The 17,618-nt window shown below is 66.4% G+C and overlaps 2 protein-coding genes across 3 annotated transcripts; both read right to left on the minus strand.

Annotated features, from left to right (window-relative positions):
- Nucleotides 1-277: 277 nt before the first annotated feature.
- Nucleotides 278-15,208, minus strand: LOC139703359 (probable bifunctional dTTP/UTP pyrophosphatase/methyltransferase protein). 2 transcript variants are annotated; one of them, XM_071606822.1, is made up of 13 exons: nt 15,075-15,207; nt 11,722-11,853; nt 10,166-10,213; nt 9,452-9,516; nt 9,129-9,190; nt 8,285-8,393; nt 6,828-7,245; nt 6,457-6,619; nt 5,804-5,994; nt 5,024-5,150; nt 4,328-4,471; nt 3,407-3,529; nt 278-2,113 (listed from the first exon to the last, which is right to left on the minus strand). In XM_071606822.1, the coding sequence occupies exons 1-13, from the start codon at nt 15,165-15,167 to the stop codon at nt 1,893-1,895; spliced, it is 1,896 nt and encodes a 631-aa protein (XP_071462923.1). In that variant the 5' UTR covers nt 15,168-15,207; the 3' UTR covers nt 278-1,892. The 2 variants fall into 2 exon arrangements, with proteins under 2 accessions (XP_071462923.1, XP_071462924.1); XM_071606823.1 differs by lacking the exon at nt 11,722-11,853 and having other exon boundaries at nt 15,075-15,208.
- A 1,093-nt stretch (nt 15,209-16,301) lies between these two features.
- Nucleotides 16,302-17,075, minus strand: LOC139703328 (uncharacterized). The gene has a single exon (XM_071606646.1). It carries the CDS (start codon nt 17,073-17,075, stop codon nt 16,302-16,304), a length of 774 nt encoding a protein of 257 aa, XP_071462747.1.
- Between the last annotated feature and the right edge of the window lie 543 nt (nt 17,076-17,618).

Raw genomic sequence — 17,618 nt, forward strand, 5'->3', positions numbered from 1 at the left:
CAGCACCCAGGTAAGGCCGGTGGACGGTGCTTATCCAGAGCTGATCTCACAGGCAGCTCTGGTATGCAGCAGGCGCTCAGTGCCTCCCTGAGGGAGGGAGTGACTTCCAGGGAAGGGCAGGGTGCTGCCCTGTGGGGACCTGCGCTGACCCCTGCCCTCGTGGACCCTGCTGGTGTGGATCCCGGAAGCCACTGCACAGGGACGCGTGCAGGGACCTCGCCCACCGCAGCAGGTGGTCTAGAAAGTGCTCCCACAAGTGAGGACAGTCGCCTGTGGCTAGGTTTCTCCACGTCTCTTTAATCCCTTCCAGGGGACACACAGGGACGGGTGGTCCAGGAGCCCGGGGGACCCTCCCTGTGGTTCCAGGGTCTCTTCCTGGCCTGGAGGCCAGGGTTGCCTGCGGCTGGTGCCCCGGGGGCGCTGGGCAGTGTCTGTGGGAGGAACGCATCAAGGACAGTGTCCCTCAGCTGTGAGGGGTCTGGTCACTGTGGGAAGTGCGCCTGCAGGGCAGCAGGAGGCGGACACCTGCCGCTGGCCTCTGTGGGTCCTCGCGCAGGGCAGCGGTGGAGAGGGATGCGGGGTCCAGGGGTCACTCCTGGGCCTCGGGCCTGCAGCAGGCTCCCAGCAGGTAGCATGGCGTGGGGCATGGGTGGCCCCTGGGACAGAGCGGTGGCCTCTGTGACAGAGATGTCTCCACAGAGGGCCCCACGTGGGCCTCGGCCCTTCCTCTGTGACCTGCGTCCCTCACAGCCTGGAGCGGCCTTTGCAGGGGACCTAGGTGGCCAGTCTGCTCCCCGGTGCCTGGAAACTTCTGCAGGGTGGGGCCGTCCTGTCCCAGTGCCACCTGCCTGAGGGCCAGCAGCTAGAAGAGGCCAGAGTCTTCGAAGCCAGGCGTCCATCATGCATTTGAAAGGTGTTAAGAGGGACATGGTCAGCAGAGGACGGTCTTGCACAAGTCCACACTCACTCCTGTAAACACGGGCACGGTGTTTGTGCCCTTGTGCGTCTATGTCACCTGCGCCTCTAACGCCCGCGGTGGTTCTGATCCAGAACGGGCAGGTGCGCTCTCCCTGGTCACCGTGGGGGCGGGCAGGTAGCCCGGCTGGCAGGGGGACCTTCCTCCATCCCCGCAGCAAGCCCAGTAGGTCACTGCGAGCCGCAGCCGTCTGCAGAGGGAGAGGCCGCTGGCTCTTGGCCGGGCTGGGGGCTACCCCCCGTGGGCGGCGTCAGCAGGCCTGGCTTTCCAAGTAGCCGCTCCTTCTGCACTCGGGAAAGGGCCCACCCGCAGCTGGGAGGGCAGAGAGCTCTCGTGTCCCCTCCTGCCACGCTCAGGGTCTCCCGGCTGCATCCTGAGGACACCCCCGGCCAAGCCGGCCCAGCCCCCGAGCGTGTGCGCACAGCGCGGTTCCCCAGGTGGCCGTGTTGGGACGGGGTGTGCTGGCCCTGAGCGGGACCCTGCCGGGGGACTGCACTCGGCCAGCAGTGGAGACGGGGCAGCCCGAGGAAGGGGCAGCGGACACAGGGCCGGCCCGGGCCAGCCACGAGCTCCGCCGCTGGCCGTGGGCTGGGCTTTCCGGCGCCAGGCCAGGTGGGCGCTCTACCCCGTGCCAGGAGCTCCGTGGCCAGGCCTCGGGGTCAGCACCTGGCGGAGACTGGCCACCGCCTGCGGGCAGGTCCGCGGTCAACGCTGCGGGCAGGAGCTCTCAGGCAGGGCGGGCCTGGGAGGCGCGCGGCGGGTCAGGGCTCCGAGCAGGGCGCGCGGGGAGGAAGGTGGCTTTATTCTCCGCGTCCCGCAAGGCCCCGCCCACGTGCCCACTGAGCTGATGGCGTGGGGACCCCGGGCTCCCTCCGCCTCGGGACCACGACGCCCACACAAAGGCCCCTGCGGGGCGTCAGGGGCGCATGCGGATGCCCAGGACTGCGCCCGGGAAGTCCCCGGCGGGCGCCACCTGCATGTCCCCGAAGCCGTGCTGCTCCAGCAGGCGCCGGCCCTCGCCCAGCGTCCAGTCCCTGCCCGGCGTCTGCACCAGCAGGTCCAGCTTCGGCCTCAGGCCACGCCGGGCGGCCCCCGGGTCCTCGTCCAGGGCAACTTCCGCCAGCAAGAGGCCGCCTCCTGTGGGGACAGGCAGGGGCTGGAGTCGTGGGCCACCTCGGGGGTCTGCAGTCTCGGGGCAGCGCCACCGGGGCCCCGGGGTCAGCAGGACAGGATGCCGGCGGGGACACGGAGGGCGCAGGCCCGGGAGGGGGGACAGGTGGGGCGGAGGGTAGGAGGCAGACGGGGGCAGCGGAAGGTACAGAACACATGCAAGGACGGAGCGACAGGCAGACAGCGACAGATGGACAGGGACCGCGACGGGGACAGCTGTACACAGGTGGGGGCGACAGGAGACAGGTACAGAGAGGGACGGTGCGTCCCGAGGACGGCAGAGGGACGCGGTGGGAGGGATGGGTATGGACAGGGACGGAAATGACAGCCGCGGGCCTAACAGGTGACACGGGTCCCTAACATAGGGAGACACGTGACGGCCACAGCGGGGAGAGGAGAGGACCGGATGGACGCAGTGAGAGAGGGGAGGCCGCGGGCAGGGGACACGGGCAGCAGGCGGAGGGTCAGCAGCGCTGGGGCAGGTGGGCGGGGCCGCGCGTGGGCGGGGCCTTGTGGGCGGGGCCAGCCTGGGCTGGAGCTCGTGTCCCTCAGGGAGAGGAAACTGGACACGGGACGTCAGTGGGCGGCCACCTGTGGACAGCACGAGGGAACAGGACGGGGCCTGGCCACAGCACAGGGTCCTGGCCGGAGCCGCGGGGAGGGCTGGGCACAAGAGGGGCAGGGGCGTCCCCGCTGCCGGGAGCGCCCAGGGTAGGAGGCCACAGGTGTCGCTGGCCAGCGCTGGCCTCTCCTCCGTAACTGCAGGAGGCTCCCAGCCCTGGACACCCCGGATCGCGGGGCACAGGCCCAACCAGCAGCTGTGCGTCGCCCGGAACCGCGGTGCCCGCTGCGCAGCAGAGGACTCCCGGCCCCAGGACGGGCGATGGCCAGGGGCCAGCTGCGGCCACAGGGCCACTGTGCACCCAGGCAGACCCCGGGACAGGGCTGAGCCTTTGAAAGGCCAAGGTGACATCCTGGGCTCTTGGTGACACTCCTCTGTCCCTGGGGTCTCTAGTGTGTCCCCTGTCCTGTCCACGGAGGGCTGGTCTGGACCCCAGTGTCCAGCCCAGCCACTCCACAGCAGAGCACAGCATGTGGCTTTGGGATACACAATCCTCAGAGCCTCGTCACCCATGTCACCACCGTCCTGGAGTCAGGCAGGGCTGGGTGGCCGCCTGTCCCCTGTGAAATGGACCCCGGGGTGGGATGACCCCTGCTCCAGCCGCAGACCCTCTGGTGGGAAAGGGGACCCGCTCTCACCCGGCCGGCAGCACCCTGCGACCCTCCTCAGCAGCTGGTGGACCTTGTCGTCTGGCCAGTCGGGCGGCAGGCGGGGCAGGATGTACAGGTCAGCTGCGGGCAGGGCGTCCCTGGACGGGTCACCTGGTGGACAAGCAGAAAGGCAGCTGGGACCACAGACCGGCCTGACTCTCCAGGGTGGCTCCAGACCTCATGTCCCCAGGGGGAGAGGGACAGGAGGGTCGTCCAGGCTCCACTGGGGGCTCCAGCCCAGGCAGAGCCAAGGCAGGGCGGGGACACGGGGACGGGCGCTTGGCCAAGGGGACCGGCGTGGACCCACACTGCCACAGTGGACAGGCTCAGGGGGCCCTCGTGCAGTGACCGTGTCCTCCCAAGAGATAGAGGAGGGGACACAGACCCAGAGGAGGAGCCCCGTGGAGACGGAGGCAGAGACTGCAGTGAGGGGCCACCAGCCCAGGGCAGCAGGGGCAGGGACCGCAAGTCAGCGGGGACGGCAGGCAGGAGGCAGAGGGCGGCGGACGGTCTGCAGGAGAGGTCTGCGGTCACTGCCCTTTTCTCAGTTACTGAAGTCCCAAGACCTGCTGGGCCTGAGCCCTGGGCCCCGGCTGCCGCCTCTCGTGGACACGTGGGAGGGAACTAAGCAGTGCCCAGGCCATCAGGAGACTTCCTCAGGTCCAGAGCAACATCCCCAGCACCACGGGGAAGTGCTTCTGGCAGTCTAACCTATGACCTTCCTTTCCTGGGGGTCCCAATGGACACCTGCAGAAGTCCATCTTGGTCCTTCTGCACCCCACTACTGCGTCCAACACCGCTCACCTTGCTCCCAGGTCACAGACACCCGGGGACAGACACGCGTGCTGTCCGCACAGAAGGGGATGTCACCTGGCCAAGGTCACCAGGTGGCAGACAGAGGGCACTCACCAGGCACCAAGCTGACGCGGGCCGTCGGTCCGCCCTGGGGCTGGAAGCAGGACACCTGCTCCAGCTCGTCGGGGACGTCCAACACCGTCACCTCCAGCCGCGGGCACTCCCGGGCCAGCTCCCAGGCCAGGGCGCCCCTGCAGCCTGCAGAGGACCAAACACACATGTGGGGACCCTGTGGGCCCTTAGGGGCCTAGGGACCCTACGGTTTCCACGGGTGTTTGAGGTCAGCACTGAGGCCAGCAGTGCAACCTACACCTGGCGGAGGTCAGTGGGGCTGGCACTGATTCCTCCTTGAATGCAGACACCATGGCTGGTGCTGCCGCAGCCACTCTGGCCCCCCAGGAGGAGCTGGGTGCAGAGGATGGGGAAATGCAGGCGGGTGGCCAGGCAGTCCGCCCAGTTCCCTGAGCCCATCAGGCTCCCTGGGACTCTATGTGCTCCTTCCCCCCACTGCCCAGGGGCCAAGATGGGCTGGAGTGAAAAGGATTAACTAGAAGGAACCGGACCTGGTCAGGGGCTTCCAGCCTCTGCCCCTCTGGACGGCCACCAGGAGGGGCCTCTGCAGCAGACCCGGGCCACCCGAGGGACCTCCCCTGGGCCCCCAGCTGAGGTCCTCTGAGGCTCAGGAGGGGCGGCCTGCTCGGCCAGTCTCATCAGCGCCAGGTGCGGGGCAGGAGGAAGGGACTGACGCACCTCCCAGGAGGCAGGCGGAGGAGAACCGCGACAGGTCGAAGGCCGAGGCCAGGCGGCGGGCGGTCAGCGAGGAGAGGGTGTGCGCCGCCTTCAGGGCCTGCAGCTGCGTCTCCCGGCAGGGGGGGCCCTAGGGCAGAACGGGGTCTGAGGGTACTGCGGACCCCGCGATCCACAGCCATCTGGGCACCTGCGTGGCCCTGGCAGGGAGCTTGGGGGCTGGGCTGGGGAGGCAGCACAGGCCTCATCCCAGCTGCCCGGGAGGCGGAGGCAGGGAGTCTCCAGCTGCAGGTCAGTCGGGGCCGCTTGGGAGACCGTGTCTCAGAAATAAAAAGGGCTGCCAGGTGCGGTGGCTCACATCTGCCATCCCAGCTGCCCGGGAGGCTGAGGCAGGAGGTCTGCAAGCTGGAGGCCAGCAGGGACAACTTGGGGAGGCCCGAAGCATTTAGCCAGACCCCCAACAAGGGCTGGGCTCCGCGGCTGGGCACTGGCCAGCGTGGGAGGGAAAGAAAGGGGTGGTGACTTCAGGGACCCGCAGACTGTCCCTCAATGGGGAATTCGGGTGCTGCTGGGCGTCGGGGAGCCCTGGCCGCCCACTCTGTTCCAGCCAGGAGCACGGGCCGAGCACGCAGGATCAGGAGCCCGGGCCAGGCCTGTGCGTCCTTGGTGAGGCCCCTCGACCTCCCAAACCTGGCGGCCCCCCTGTCCCTCGTGTGGGCAGAGCCATCCGGGTGCCCACCAGCCTCGCCCCTGGCCCTGGGTGGGCGGAGTCTCTGCGCTCACCACCTGGTCCCCCGGCTGTCCCTGCTGGCCCCCGGGAGCCCCGCGGTGCGGCCGCGGTCCCTCCCGCAGGGTGCGCTCCAGGTGGCTGAAGAGGTCCCAGGTGCCCTGGTCGCTGTGCAGGATGAGGCCGTGCAGGGAGCGCGCGCCGCCGGACACCAGGTGCCGCCCGGCCAGCTCCGTGTTTCTGTAACCTGCAGAGCGGGCGGCGGCGCTGCGTCCAGGGTGACCGCACCCTGCCCAGCGAGCACCCGCCGCCTGCGTGGACCCTGGGGGCCGGCGCCACCACCCGATCACGGCCCGCTGCTCCGAGCAGCCCAGCGGGTAGGACAGTCTCCACCTAGCACCCGTCCACCCAGCTGTCTGTCATCTGTCTGTCCGTCCGCCGGCCACCCAGCCTGTCCACGCTCTCCACTGTCCTTCCCACCATCCGTCCACCCAGCTGCGGAACCAGGTAGAGCCATCCGTCTGTCAGCGTGTCCGTCCCTCCTGGTCAGCCTCGCGGAGACCGACTGGGCCACGGCCCGGCCCTCACCTCCCGACCTCATCTGCCCGGGGCGCTCGGCTGGTCCAGTTAAGTCCCGTCCGGGCCCGTCCGGCCTCCCCTGCCAGCCCCACCCGGCACCGGCCAGGGTCCCCAGGCCCCCGGCGGTCACCTTGCTCCGTCTTCCGCAGCAAGCCCAGGGCCACGCAGACCTCCAGCAGCCTCCTGGTCCCGCACACGGAGGCGTCCACGGCGCGGGCCACGTCCGCCGCCCCCCGGGGCGCGCCGTCGCTGAGCAGGTCGAACACCTTGAGCCTGCAGGCGGTGAACAGGGCCTGCGGGAAGGGCGCGCTGAGGGCTGGGGCTGCCCAGGGCCTTCCTCCCGCGCCCCCCTGGAGCTGGACGCTTCCGACCGCTCCACTCGGTTCTCGCATGGAGATCCCGAGCGTCCGCGGGATGCGCTCCCTGCCGCGGCCCGACCCCAGGACCTTGGCACGTGACTAAAGACGCGTCTTTAAGGAGCTGGCCGCTCGCCCACGCTACCTTGGACACTTTGAAGCCGTCTATCAGGTCCAGGAGGCCGGCCGGGAACGGGGGCTGGGCCTCCACCGCCCCGTTGCAACTGGCCTCGCTGGAGCCCCGGGCAGGCGGGTCTCCTTCCGCCTCCAACTCGCCCCTCAGGCTGCCCGGGGAGCCGGGGCCAGCACCAGGGTCCACGTGGCTCTGAACAGGTCCCGGGTCGCCCGCGTCCAGGTCACCGAGGGTCTCGAAGCTGTCCACGGGCGGGATGGAGTCGTGCTTGACCCTCCGCACGTCCTGGCCGCGGGGCGGGTAGTACAGCTCGGCCAGCTGCTTGCAGAAGCGGTTGAGTGGGAAGCCCACCACGTTGAGGAAGTCCCCGCGGACGGACTCCACCAGCATGCCCCCCAGCGACTGGATGCCGTAGCCCCCGGCCTTGTCCCTGCGCGGGGAGGGGTGCGCATGCGCGGAGAGAGAGAGGGAGGTCAGACCGGAGCCCAGGGTCCTGCGACCCACCGATGGCCAGCTGGCGCTACTGGTGAGACACAGGACCAGAGCGACCCGGGCCATTGCTGCCCCTGGCCTCTTCCCCATGAGGAATCACCCTCTTGGCAAACGTCCTTCCAGGGGCGCTGGTGCACACCTGCAATCCCTGCCAGGAGGGAGGCCGAGGCAGGAGGATCCCAGGGTAGAGGCCGGCCTCAGCACTCGGTGAGGCTCTGTCTCAGAATAAAATACAAAGAGGGCCGGGAGGTGGCGCCGAGGCCAAGCACCCTGGGTTCGACCCTAGCACCCAAAATTTAAAAATGTCTCCTTCCGGGCATAGTGGTTGGTTTAGGGTCTTCCAAATGTCTGCCTCCCTCACCCTCAGGTGCGCCCCAAGCTCAGGAGCCCTCTTATGGCTTCACACGACACACGGTGGACCGCACGGAGGGGCCCAGGACGGTCACAGCCAGGTTTTCTGTCCCATGGTTCTTGCTGTCGTTGAAGACCTCAGCCTACTCAGGGGCAGGTGTGTGAGGCGGTTTAGTGACTGCATTTATCGCCTACGTGGTGCCTGCTGGGCCGAGTCAGGGGTGCGCTGCACTGAGGGCACCCCACTCGTCTTCCACTTAATGGTTTGCTTTGAGACAGAGTGTCCCCAAGTAGCCGAGGCTGGCCTCTAGATTGCTGTCCTCCTGCCTCGGCCTCCAGCATTGCCGGGATGTCCAGCGTGGCCCCTGTGCCCGGCTCAGGGCGTTTTTGGGTTAGGAGGATTTCAGTTCAGGGAGCATCTGCCAGGAAGGGGCTGTGTCCGTCACTAATGAGAAGCGTCTCCTCTGGGGGGACTCCTGCCCGGGCCTCCAGCCCCTGGGCGCTGCCCGGCTGCCATGACGGCCGGAGCCAGGCTCTGGTCTCTTCCCGGGACCCGCTCCAGCTCCCCGGAGGGAGCGTCCTGCAGTGCCCGCCAGCAGGGCTGCCCCTCCCCGGGCGGGACTCACATGGGCTCCCCGCTGTGGATGTACTCCCACAGCAGGTCCTCGGACAGCTCCGAGAAGGTCACCCTCGTCTCCTCGTAGAACTCCGAGACCTGCGTCTCCAGCAGGCGGTCTGCAAGGACGACAGCCACAGGTCAGGCCCACGGCCACCTCGGGCGCCTGGGTGCCGCGGTGATGGCTGCGCTCCTGGGTCCCGGCCTGAGTGTGCGGCTCAGGGCTGACTGTGCGGGGGTGGGGGGGGGGCTCAGCGGGGACGGAGGAGCAGGGACAGGAGCGTCAGCAACCAGGCACGGAGCCAGCAGGGGGAGGGCCACGGGGACAGGGCTGGTCTCCTGGGGACCCTCAGACAGGAGCCGGAGTGGCCATGAGGGCCCGGGCTGTGGGCAGCATTGCCCAGCGCACAGCCTGCAGGAAACTCGGGGGTCTGCGGGAGACCCCCCCAGCTCTGCAGGTCACCAAGGGACCTGGTGTGGGAACAGGGTCTCTGCAGAGGTCATCAGTGAAGCGTCCCGAGATGGGCTCCTCCTGGGTCAGGGGGCCCTCATGCCATGGCCGTGTCCTCCCAAGAGACAGAGGAGGGGACACAGACACAGAGGAGGAGCCCCGTGGAGACGGAGGCAGAGACTGCAGTGAGGGGCCACCAGCCCAGGGCCACCTGGAGCCCAGGAGCTGGACAGGCAGGAGGAGCCCCCGGAGCCCTGCAGGGAGGTGGACAGCGCTGTGCAAAGGCGCCCAACTCTCCACACAGGCCAGTCCTTCCCGGGCGGTGGGCAGGGTCCTCCCTTCCCCACGTGCAGGGACATGCAGCCGCCCGCCCAGTGCCCAGGAGGCGGCAGCTGCCCCTTACCTGCGGTGGTGCAGTGGACGATGGCCACTCCCGTGAACACGCTGTGCTCTTTGCCGCTCAACCTGCGAGGCCCAGAGCCCGCTGGGCACTTAGCGGCCAAGGGGCAGCGACGTGCCCCGCCCCGCCCCTGCCAGGCTGCCGCACCGTCCAGCCACGGGGTCCCCGGGGAAGGCCTGATGCAATGACATCTGAGGGGCGCCATGTAGACGGGAGGGATCACCACCCCAGGAGGCCGCCAACAGGGCCTCCAGCCCCGTCCACCCCACAGGGGCCTGCTCTGCTGGACCTGCAGCCCAGGGGGCCTGGGGGGAACCGACGCCCACCTTGAAAGCATGTGGTAGGCGTCCTGCTTGTCCACGGGCTTCTCCAGAACCAGCCCGTCCACTGCCTGCAAGAAAGGGACCCGAGGCTTCCCCACTGCCCGCTCCCTGGCCACCCGAGCACTCACGGCCCCTAACTCTCAGGCCCTGGGGTGGAGGCCAGGCCTCCCGCAGACCAGGCGAGCTCCCCCCGTGGAGCCCCACCCAGCCCTGGGAGACGGTCCTGCTGGGTGCCCAGCGGCCTTTGAGCTGGCCATGACCCTGCCTCGGCCTCCTGGGCAGCTTGGGCCGCAGGTGGGTGCCATTTCTTTTATTGACACGAAACTGACACTCGAGGTTCACCAGTGCAGAGTGACAATTCAGGGCATTAGCACGGGCAGCACGCTGGGCGGCCACCACGGCCACGTGTCCATCCCGAACCAGGATGACCCCACCTGCAGAGCTGGTGGGGTCTCCCGCAGAATAAGACCCCAGGCAGGAATGGAGAGGCAGGCCCCGCGGTCTCCCAGCCTGGGACGCCACCGCCGCCCACGCCCTTGCAGTCTCGGGCTCAGACCCGCGGTGGCAGCTGTCTGCGCTGGAAGCCCTGGGGGTGGCACCGTCCCTGCAGCCCTGGGAAACGGCACATGCCCAACCACAGCAGCGCAACACCCGCTGCCCCTGCGCGTGGGACCCGCAGCGGACAGACGCCCAGCTCGGCAAACCGGGGGGACTCACCACGATAGTGTCCGCCCCGATGACCACGTCGGGGGTCCGGAGGTCCTTCTGCAGGCAAGCAGACCAGGTTTAGAGGGGCTCCCCCAGCCTCCCATGGCCTCCCCCTCACTTGTGGGTATCCCTGGCACTCAGCTGACTTCTGGGGGACGGTCCCCAGCGTGACCCCCCGCAGGGCTAGTGCGACACCATGCCCTGAAGGCCACTCCTGGAGCCCGGGGCAGGTGCCCTTGGACCCCTCCGGAACGGCCTTCTGTACCGGGGCGCATGGGGCCAGCGCGCTCTGCTCTGGGGCCCAGATGCCCTGGACCCTTTGGGACCTAGGACCTCAAGGTCCCCGGCCACTCGGTGTAACGGGAGGAACGGGTTCGCAGAACCAGGAAGCAATCCAGGCCGAAAGCCCAAGACTGCGCAATTCGAGAAAGGCCTCAGCGCGCATCACCAACCCCGGGGCGACAGTGATGGCCACCTCCCTGTTCACAGCTGGACACCAGCCTTAGCTGGGAGGGGCTCACGAGTCCTGGGTGCTGGGGACCAATACAGGAGCCACTGATTGTGCCCGAGGGGAGCGCGCACGAGGGCGCAGCACCGCACAGGCGGAGGGAAGCGCTATAACTCCACCAACAATGTGGAGCGCACATGTGCGCGTGCGCATCACCCCGCGCAGGTGGTTCAAGTCCTTTTATAGGATCCTGCGGATCCTGCCGCACCCTACTCTAAGGACCAGCCCCGCCAACCCTGCCCGTGCCAACGGATTCCGACAGCGCCTTACGCATCCCACTCCGCCATCAGCTGCCTTAACCCTGCGCCCCCCATGCACACGGCTGTATTCATCATGGTGGGCGTGGTGGCCCTTAGGGTCAGTTACCCCATCAGCAATACCCTACCCTGACCCGTGCCTTAAGTTTCCTGCAGTATCAATCATGATGCATGTTACACTGTCACCCAGCGACCCTTCAGTCCCGGGTCCTATTAATTATAGCAGCGCATCGCATCACACGTTAGCACACAGCAGCAGAAAAGCAAGAGTAATTGTGTGTTAACGTTCACACTACAGTAGAGTGTCACACTGTAACACCCGGCGGTGGACACCCGCGTGGTATGTCCGAGATTGCGGTCCTACGTTCACTGCAACATTGTCTCCTACTAACAGAGACGGATATTAATGGCGTATCCAAACCAGCTGACTATTAACTATAACAGAAGGTCACACTACATCACCCCGCAACAGAGACGCTGCATTCCTCCTGTACCCTAAATGTCCACACTGAGCCTGGTGGGGGTGCAAGCCCCCACCAGGAGCTCGGGAGGCTGAGGCAGGAGGATCGCGAGTTCAAAGGCAGCCTCAGCAATTTAGAGAGGCCCCAACTCACCCCCAGCCCTATTTTATGTTTCATTGGTCGAGTGCCCCTGCATTAAGGGCTGCAGAGGAGCCAGCCGCACTCCTGCCACGGCCCGGTGTGGAGCTGCGTGCGCCGACTGCGCGCCCCACCGGCCCCATCCGCGCGCCCCGAGGTCCCTCAATGCCACCCAGCGAGGGAGCAGGACAGCCCGCTTGCCTGGTGCAGCCTGTGCGCCACCTCCAGGGCCTTCTGCTTGGCCGTCTCGATGGCGTAGGCGTAGGGGCTGGGGAAGGAGGCTTTGCTGAGCGTCTCTTTGAACTTGGACGGCACCACCTCGAACCGCAGGCCCTGGAACACACGAAGAGCGTCTGGGGCCGGAGGCCGCCAGGGGCAGGGGAGCGCGCGCGAGGGCGCAGCAGCGCACAGGCACAGGTGGTGGTGCGGGAGCGCTGGGTCTGCCGAAAACCGGCACCTTCCCGCGCTCTGTCCCTCTCCCCAGCTGCCCGTCAGGTGGCTCAGCCGTCATTTAGGGCCACCAGCTGCTGGGGACCTCGGACCTGCTGGAAAAGGCTGGGCGAGGAGGACGCACTGCCGGAACTGTCATGGTTACATGGTGGCTCCTGGTACCTACCACTCAGCCACGCTGATTCTGTGTCCTAAAGGACAGCAGTACAGTAACTAGCATGTGACACTATCCTACCTATGAGCCACCCGGTCATTCTCTACCCTGAGTGACACACTAGAGTCAATGGGACAGCACTTTACATTACAGTTCCTAGCAATGGACACACTACATCAGTTCTGTGTCCAAAATGATCATGTGGGCGTGGCCGACTCACCTGTCACGCCAGCCACAGGGGAGGCCGAGGCAGGAGGCTGGCAAGTTCAAGGCCAGCCTCAGCGACTTAGTAAGACTCTGTCTCAAAAGTATCTTTAAAAATGGCTGGGACCACGCAGGTGCGAGCCTGTCATCCCAGTGGCTCGGGAGGCTGAGGCAGGAGGATCACGAGTTCAAAGCCAGCCTCGGCAACTTAGAGAGGCCCTAAGCAATTTAATGAGATCCTGTCTCTAAATAAAAAATAAAAAGGGCTGGTGATGTGGCTCAGTGGTAGAGCTCTTGCCTAGCATGTCGGGCCCGGGTTCAATTCCCAGTACTGAGAAAAAAAAACCCCAAAAAGCCCATATTATTTATAATAGTGATTACATAGTGGCCCGTAATTACAGATGGGCGACATTCATTCTGCATTCTGAACGACACTATTATATTTAAATGCAATACTACGTTACATTACCACACACAGTAACAGCTCAACTACGCTGATTCTATATCTTAAATGATTATACCAATTACAATGGTAATCCCATAGCAAGAGATCGATAATTCTAGAGATACAATCATTCTATATTCTAAATGAATATAAGTCTACATTCTGTATATTAATAGCCACAACATATTGCACTGTAACCTACAGGCACAGATAAACTGCACTGAATCTATTTCCTAACTGTAAATCTAATCACATAGCAGCCCATATATCAAATGCATGGTTCCGTATTCTGAGTTATAGTCTTGCCTTATTTTATTTTGCGGTACCAGGGTTGAACCCACGGGTGCTTAACCACTGAGACACATCCCCGTCCCCTCTTAAAAAAAAAATTAAAAATGGTTGACAACCCTTTATTTTATTTATTTATTTATGTGCGGTGCGGAGACTCGAACCCAGTGCCTCACACGAGCCAGGCAAGCGCTCTGCCATTGAGCCACAACCCCAGCCCTCGGGCCCCTTGTAGTGTTCATTTTGACACAGGGTCTTGCTAAATTGTTCAGGGCCTCGCCCAGCTGCTCTTGAAGCTGGCCTCCAAGTTGCAATCCTCCAGCCTCAGCCTCCCGAGCTCTTGGGACGGCAGACGTGTGTCACCACGTCCGGCTTAATGACCCTGGTTAGTCGTAACCATACATCACCTTATAACACAGAGTCATGGAAACGCTGCATGATCTCTCTCCTCAGGGCACAGGGCAGTATTGATTGGGGCCCTGGGGTCGCAGCTCCGGGGAGTCAGGTGGCTTCTCGCATACCCAAAGGTCAGTGAACTCACAGTGTCCCACCATGAGATCGGGCAAAAGGGGTGGCCACTCACGGTGGCTCTTGCGTGCGAGGGATCTATGAGGGAGCCCCTGGGGACTCGGCGATAGCAGCTCCAGTCTAGTGGGGACAGGGTGTGGACCTGAACAGGAGGGGGGCAAATCCCCTGTGGAGACTTCCTGTCCCCACCCATGGGGCTGCACGTGGCCCTCCCCACCTTCTGCCCTGTCCCTCCCACCCATTTCTCCTGGACCTGCCGGGCCCATCCCCCTCTGTCCCCGTGGTGGACCTCTGGACAGCACCCCCCCAGTCTACCCACCTGCCTCCTCCAAAACCTCGGCCAGGGCCTTCTCCCTCAGCACTGGCCACTGCCCCCAGCACCTCTCCCCATAAACCAAGCTTCCCAATACCCACTTCTGCTCTGGACCCCCTCACAACTGCCCCAGGACACCCAGGCCGGGCAGCCACTGACCCCACCCACAGGCCAGTAGGCCACTAGACCCTGGACCCCAACCCCAAGACCATGTGGTCCCCTTCCCTGGGGCCTGGGGACCCTCCATCCCCAGATCCCCCTCCTTATGCTCCACAAAAGATCCTTTTCCTCTTCCCTGTGGTCACTAAAGCCCTGCCCAGGGTCACTAGGGTCGCCCCTAAGCCTTCCAGTCACCCCAGTCACCAGGTCCCTGCAGTCACTAGGACCACCTCCCCAGGGGACCGGCCTCCCCCACCAGGACCTCCCCCAGCCTCTGGCCCCTCAGCAGGACAGAGCCCCTGGGCACTAGGACACCTGGTCCCTATTACTGGGGGCTGTGTTCACCAGGGCCGCGTCACTAGGATGTGCCCCACCTTGTCACTCGTCCCCATCCCCATTAGTTAGGGAAAACCCCACCTCCGTCACTAAGACCCCCACCCTGATCACTAGGGTCCCCAATAGGGCCCCGACCCCTGTCACAAGAATCCCCCCATTTCTGGTCACTAGGTCACCCCCACCCAGTCACTGGGACCCTCACCTCTGGTCACTAGGGCCCCATGGTCACTAGGTCACCCCCACACAGTCACTGGGACCCTCACCTCTGGTCACTGAGGTCCCCTGGTCACTAGGTCACCCCCATCCAGTCACCTCTGGCCACTAGGGCCCCCTGGTCACTAGGTCACCCCCAGGCAGTCACTGGGACCCTCACCTCTGGTCACTAGGGCCCCCTGGTCACTAGGTCACCCCCAGGCAGTCACTGGGACCCCCCTCTGGTCCCTAGGGTCGCCTGGTCACTAGGTCACCCTCACGTAGTCATGGGACCCTCCCTCTGGTCCCTAGGGTCCCCTGGTCACTAAGGCCGGTTGTCAGGAGGCCCTCCGACCCGGTCACTAGCCCCTGTCCTGCGTCGCTGGGCGGGCGGTGGCACTGCGCGGGGTCCCCAGGAGCCCGGGGTCAGCGGCCCTGCCCTGTGCCCTGCCCTGTGCCCTGCCCTGCGCCCTGCCGGCCCTCACCGCGTTGCTGAGGATCTCCTGGCGGCGCGGGGAGGCGCTGGCCAGCACCACGCGCTTGTGCAGCAGCTTCCCGATCACCGGGCACAGCGCCATGACTCGGCCGGCCCCGGGACCGCGGCCCCGACCCGCCGGCCCCGAGCCACCGCCACGGAGGAAGAGGCCGCCGGAGCCCCGCCCCGCCCCGGCGAAGCCACGCCCCTCCAGCCACGCCCCCGGCAAGAGCGCCTGACTTCCGCCTCCGCCAGGGACGAAGCCACACCCCCTCGACGGCACGCGCTCCCTAAGCCACGCCCATGGCCCGCCTACGTCAGACAGGAAGCCCGGTTCCTACTACGCCCCATCCTCCGCGACCGCGCGCCCTGGCCCCGAGCCTATCAGAGACGTAGCCGCGCCCCTCACGCCACGCCCCCGGCAATAGCGCGCCCGGGCCCTACGTCCGCCAAAGAAGCCACACCCCCTTGGCGGCAAGCGCCCTCTTACTCCACGCCTAGGCCACGCCCCTGCCAGAGAGGAAGCCATGTCCCTACTACGCGTAGTCCTTGGCAACTGCGCGCCCTGGCCCCGCCTCTGTCAGAGACGAAGACGCGCCCCTCCACGCCACGCCCCCGGCAGGACCGCGCCAGGGTCCTAGGTCCGCCTCAGAAGCCACACCCCGCTTGGCGGCCAGTGCCGTCTCTACGCCACGCCTAGACTACGTCCTTGTCAGAGAGGAAGGCACGTCAGGACTCCGCCTCCTTCTTAGCAACAGCGTGCCCTGGCCCCGCCCCTGTCAGAGGCGAAGCCACGCCCCTGCTACTCCGCCCCGGGCAACCGCGAGCTCAGGCCCCGCCCCTTCAGAGACGAAGCTCCGCCCCTGCTACTCCTCGCCCCCGCCCCCCCTCCCCGCAAACGCGCGCTCTGGCCCCGCCCCTGCTAGACCAGAAGCCGCGCCCCGCCTACTTGTCGCTCTTGACAACAGACCACCCAGGCCCCGCCCTGTCAGGGACGAGGCCACGCCCCTGCTACTCCTCCCCGGCAACCGCTCGCTCTGGCCCCGCCCCTACTAGATCCGAAGCCGCGCCCCTCCTACTCGTTGCCCTTGACAACAGACCACCCAGGCCCCTCCCTGTCAGGGACGAGGCCACGCCCCCGCCACGCCTCGCTGCTGCAGCCGGCCGCCGGGTTCCCGGCACAGCGGAGCCCCGCCCCGGCCGCGCGCGCAGCTGGCCGGGCCCAGGGCTCCGGAAGCTAGGCGCCCGCTGGGGACAGTGCACGGGGCGTGGACCCCGGGGCCACGCAGGCGCGGTGGGGGCGGGAGCCTAGGGGACCTTTGGGGGCGCCGGGCGGGCGTAGGGTCGGGGATCCTGTAGGGACGGTGTGGAGGTGGGGCCCCGCCAACACCCGTGGACGGCGGCCCTGGGGGGCTCCCGCGGAAGCCGTCGGGGGTGGAGGTGGAGTGGCTTCCGTGTCACCATGGGGACCGTGGAGATGGGGGGCCCCGAGGGGCAGTGGAGGGCTCGGAGATGGGAGGGCCCCCAAGCGCGGGGTGGCCACGTGGTGTTCGGGAGCCCGGCGGGTTCCCTGAGGGCTGTGGGCACGGGGCACCCCCTGTCGGGGCCACCGGGACTGGGAAGACCCTGCGGGCGCGCGGAGCTCCTGGAGAATGGGCAGCCCCCACAGGCGCGTAGGCAAAGGGGCACCCTGCGGCCGTGGCGGGGCACGTGGAAATTGGAGGGACCCCTCGCGCGGTGGGCAGCCTAGGAATGTGGGGCACCGTGCAGGGCGGAGGTTGGGGGGCCCTGTGGGCGTGGTGGGCACTGTGGAGAATGGACCCTGCGGGCGCAGTGGGAAGCTTGGAGAGGGGGGTTCGTGCTGCAGGCGCAGCGGGGTCCTGGGAATGTGGGGGGCTCTGAGGGCGCGGTGCGGGGGTCGCACGGTGGGGAACGCAATGAGCGGTGGGCGAGCAGAGGGGCGCACCGCACCAGGATCCGGTGGGGTCCCGCTGACCGCCCTGGGGACCATAGGTGTGGAGGGTGGCTGCGCGCGCTGGGGGGCTGGAACGTGCGCGTTGGTAGTGCCCCGCGCGGGCGCGGTGGGTGAGTGCAAGGTGGCCCCAGTGGCACGCGTGGAGAGACCCGAGCGCAACGGGCAGCCTTCAAATGGAGCTTTTGAGGGGACGGTGGGGCCATGGGTAGGGTTCGGAGGAACGCTGGGGACGGGTGGGTGGAGATGGGGGTCCGCATGGGCGCGGGGGATTAGGGTTAGGGTTAGGGAGGCAGGTGTGGGGATGAAGGTCCCTGCGGGGCACGTGGGGACCTCCGACCAGCCTGGGCACAGTACCCGCTAGCGGCCGGCAGGTGGCGCCGGAGGAGAGCGAATGTCAATCATGCTCGGCGGAGGCGGGGCCTGCGCAGTGCAGGCCGCGGGTGGCGGGAAGGATTTCCAACCCGAATTAATGAAGCGCAGTGAACTCAGGAGTAGATCTAGCAAAATGCGCAAAACCGTACGAGACTGCAAACCCCTGAGAGAAGCCAGAAAGGAGCCGAATATATAAAGAGGGGGAAA

This window comes from Marmota flaviventris, chromosome X (genome assembly GCF_047511675.1).
Source record: "Marmota flaviventris isolate mMarFla1 chromosome X, mMarFla1.hap1, whole genome shotgun sequence".
NCBI classification, from domain to species: Eukaryota; Metazoa; Chordata; class Mammalia; order Rodentia; family Sciuridae; genus Marmota; species Marmota flaviventris.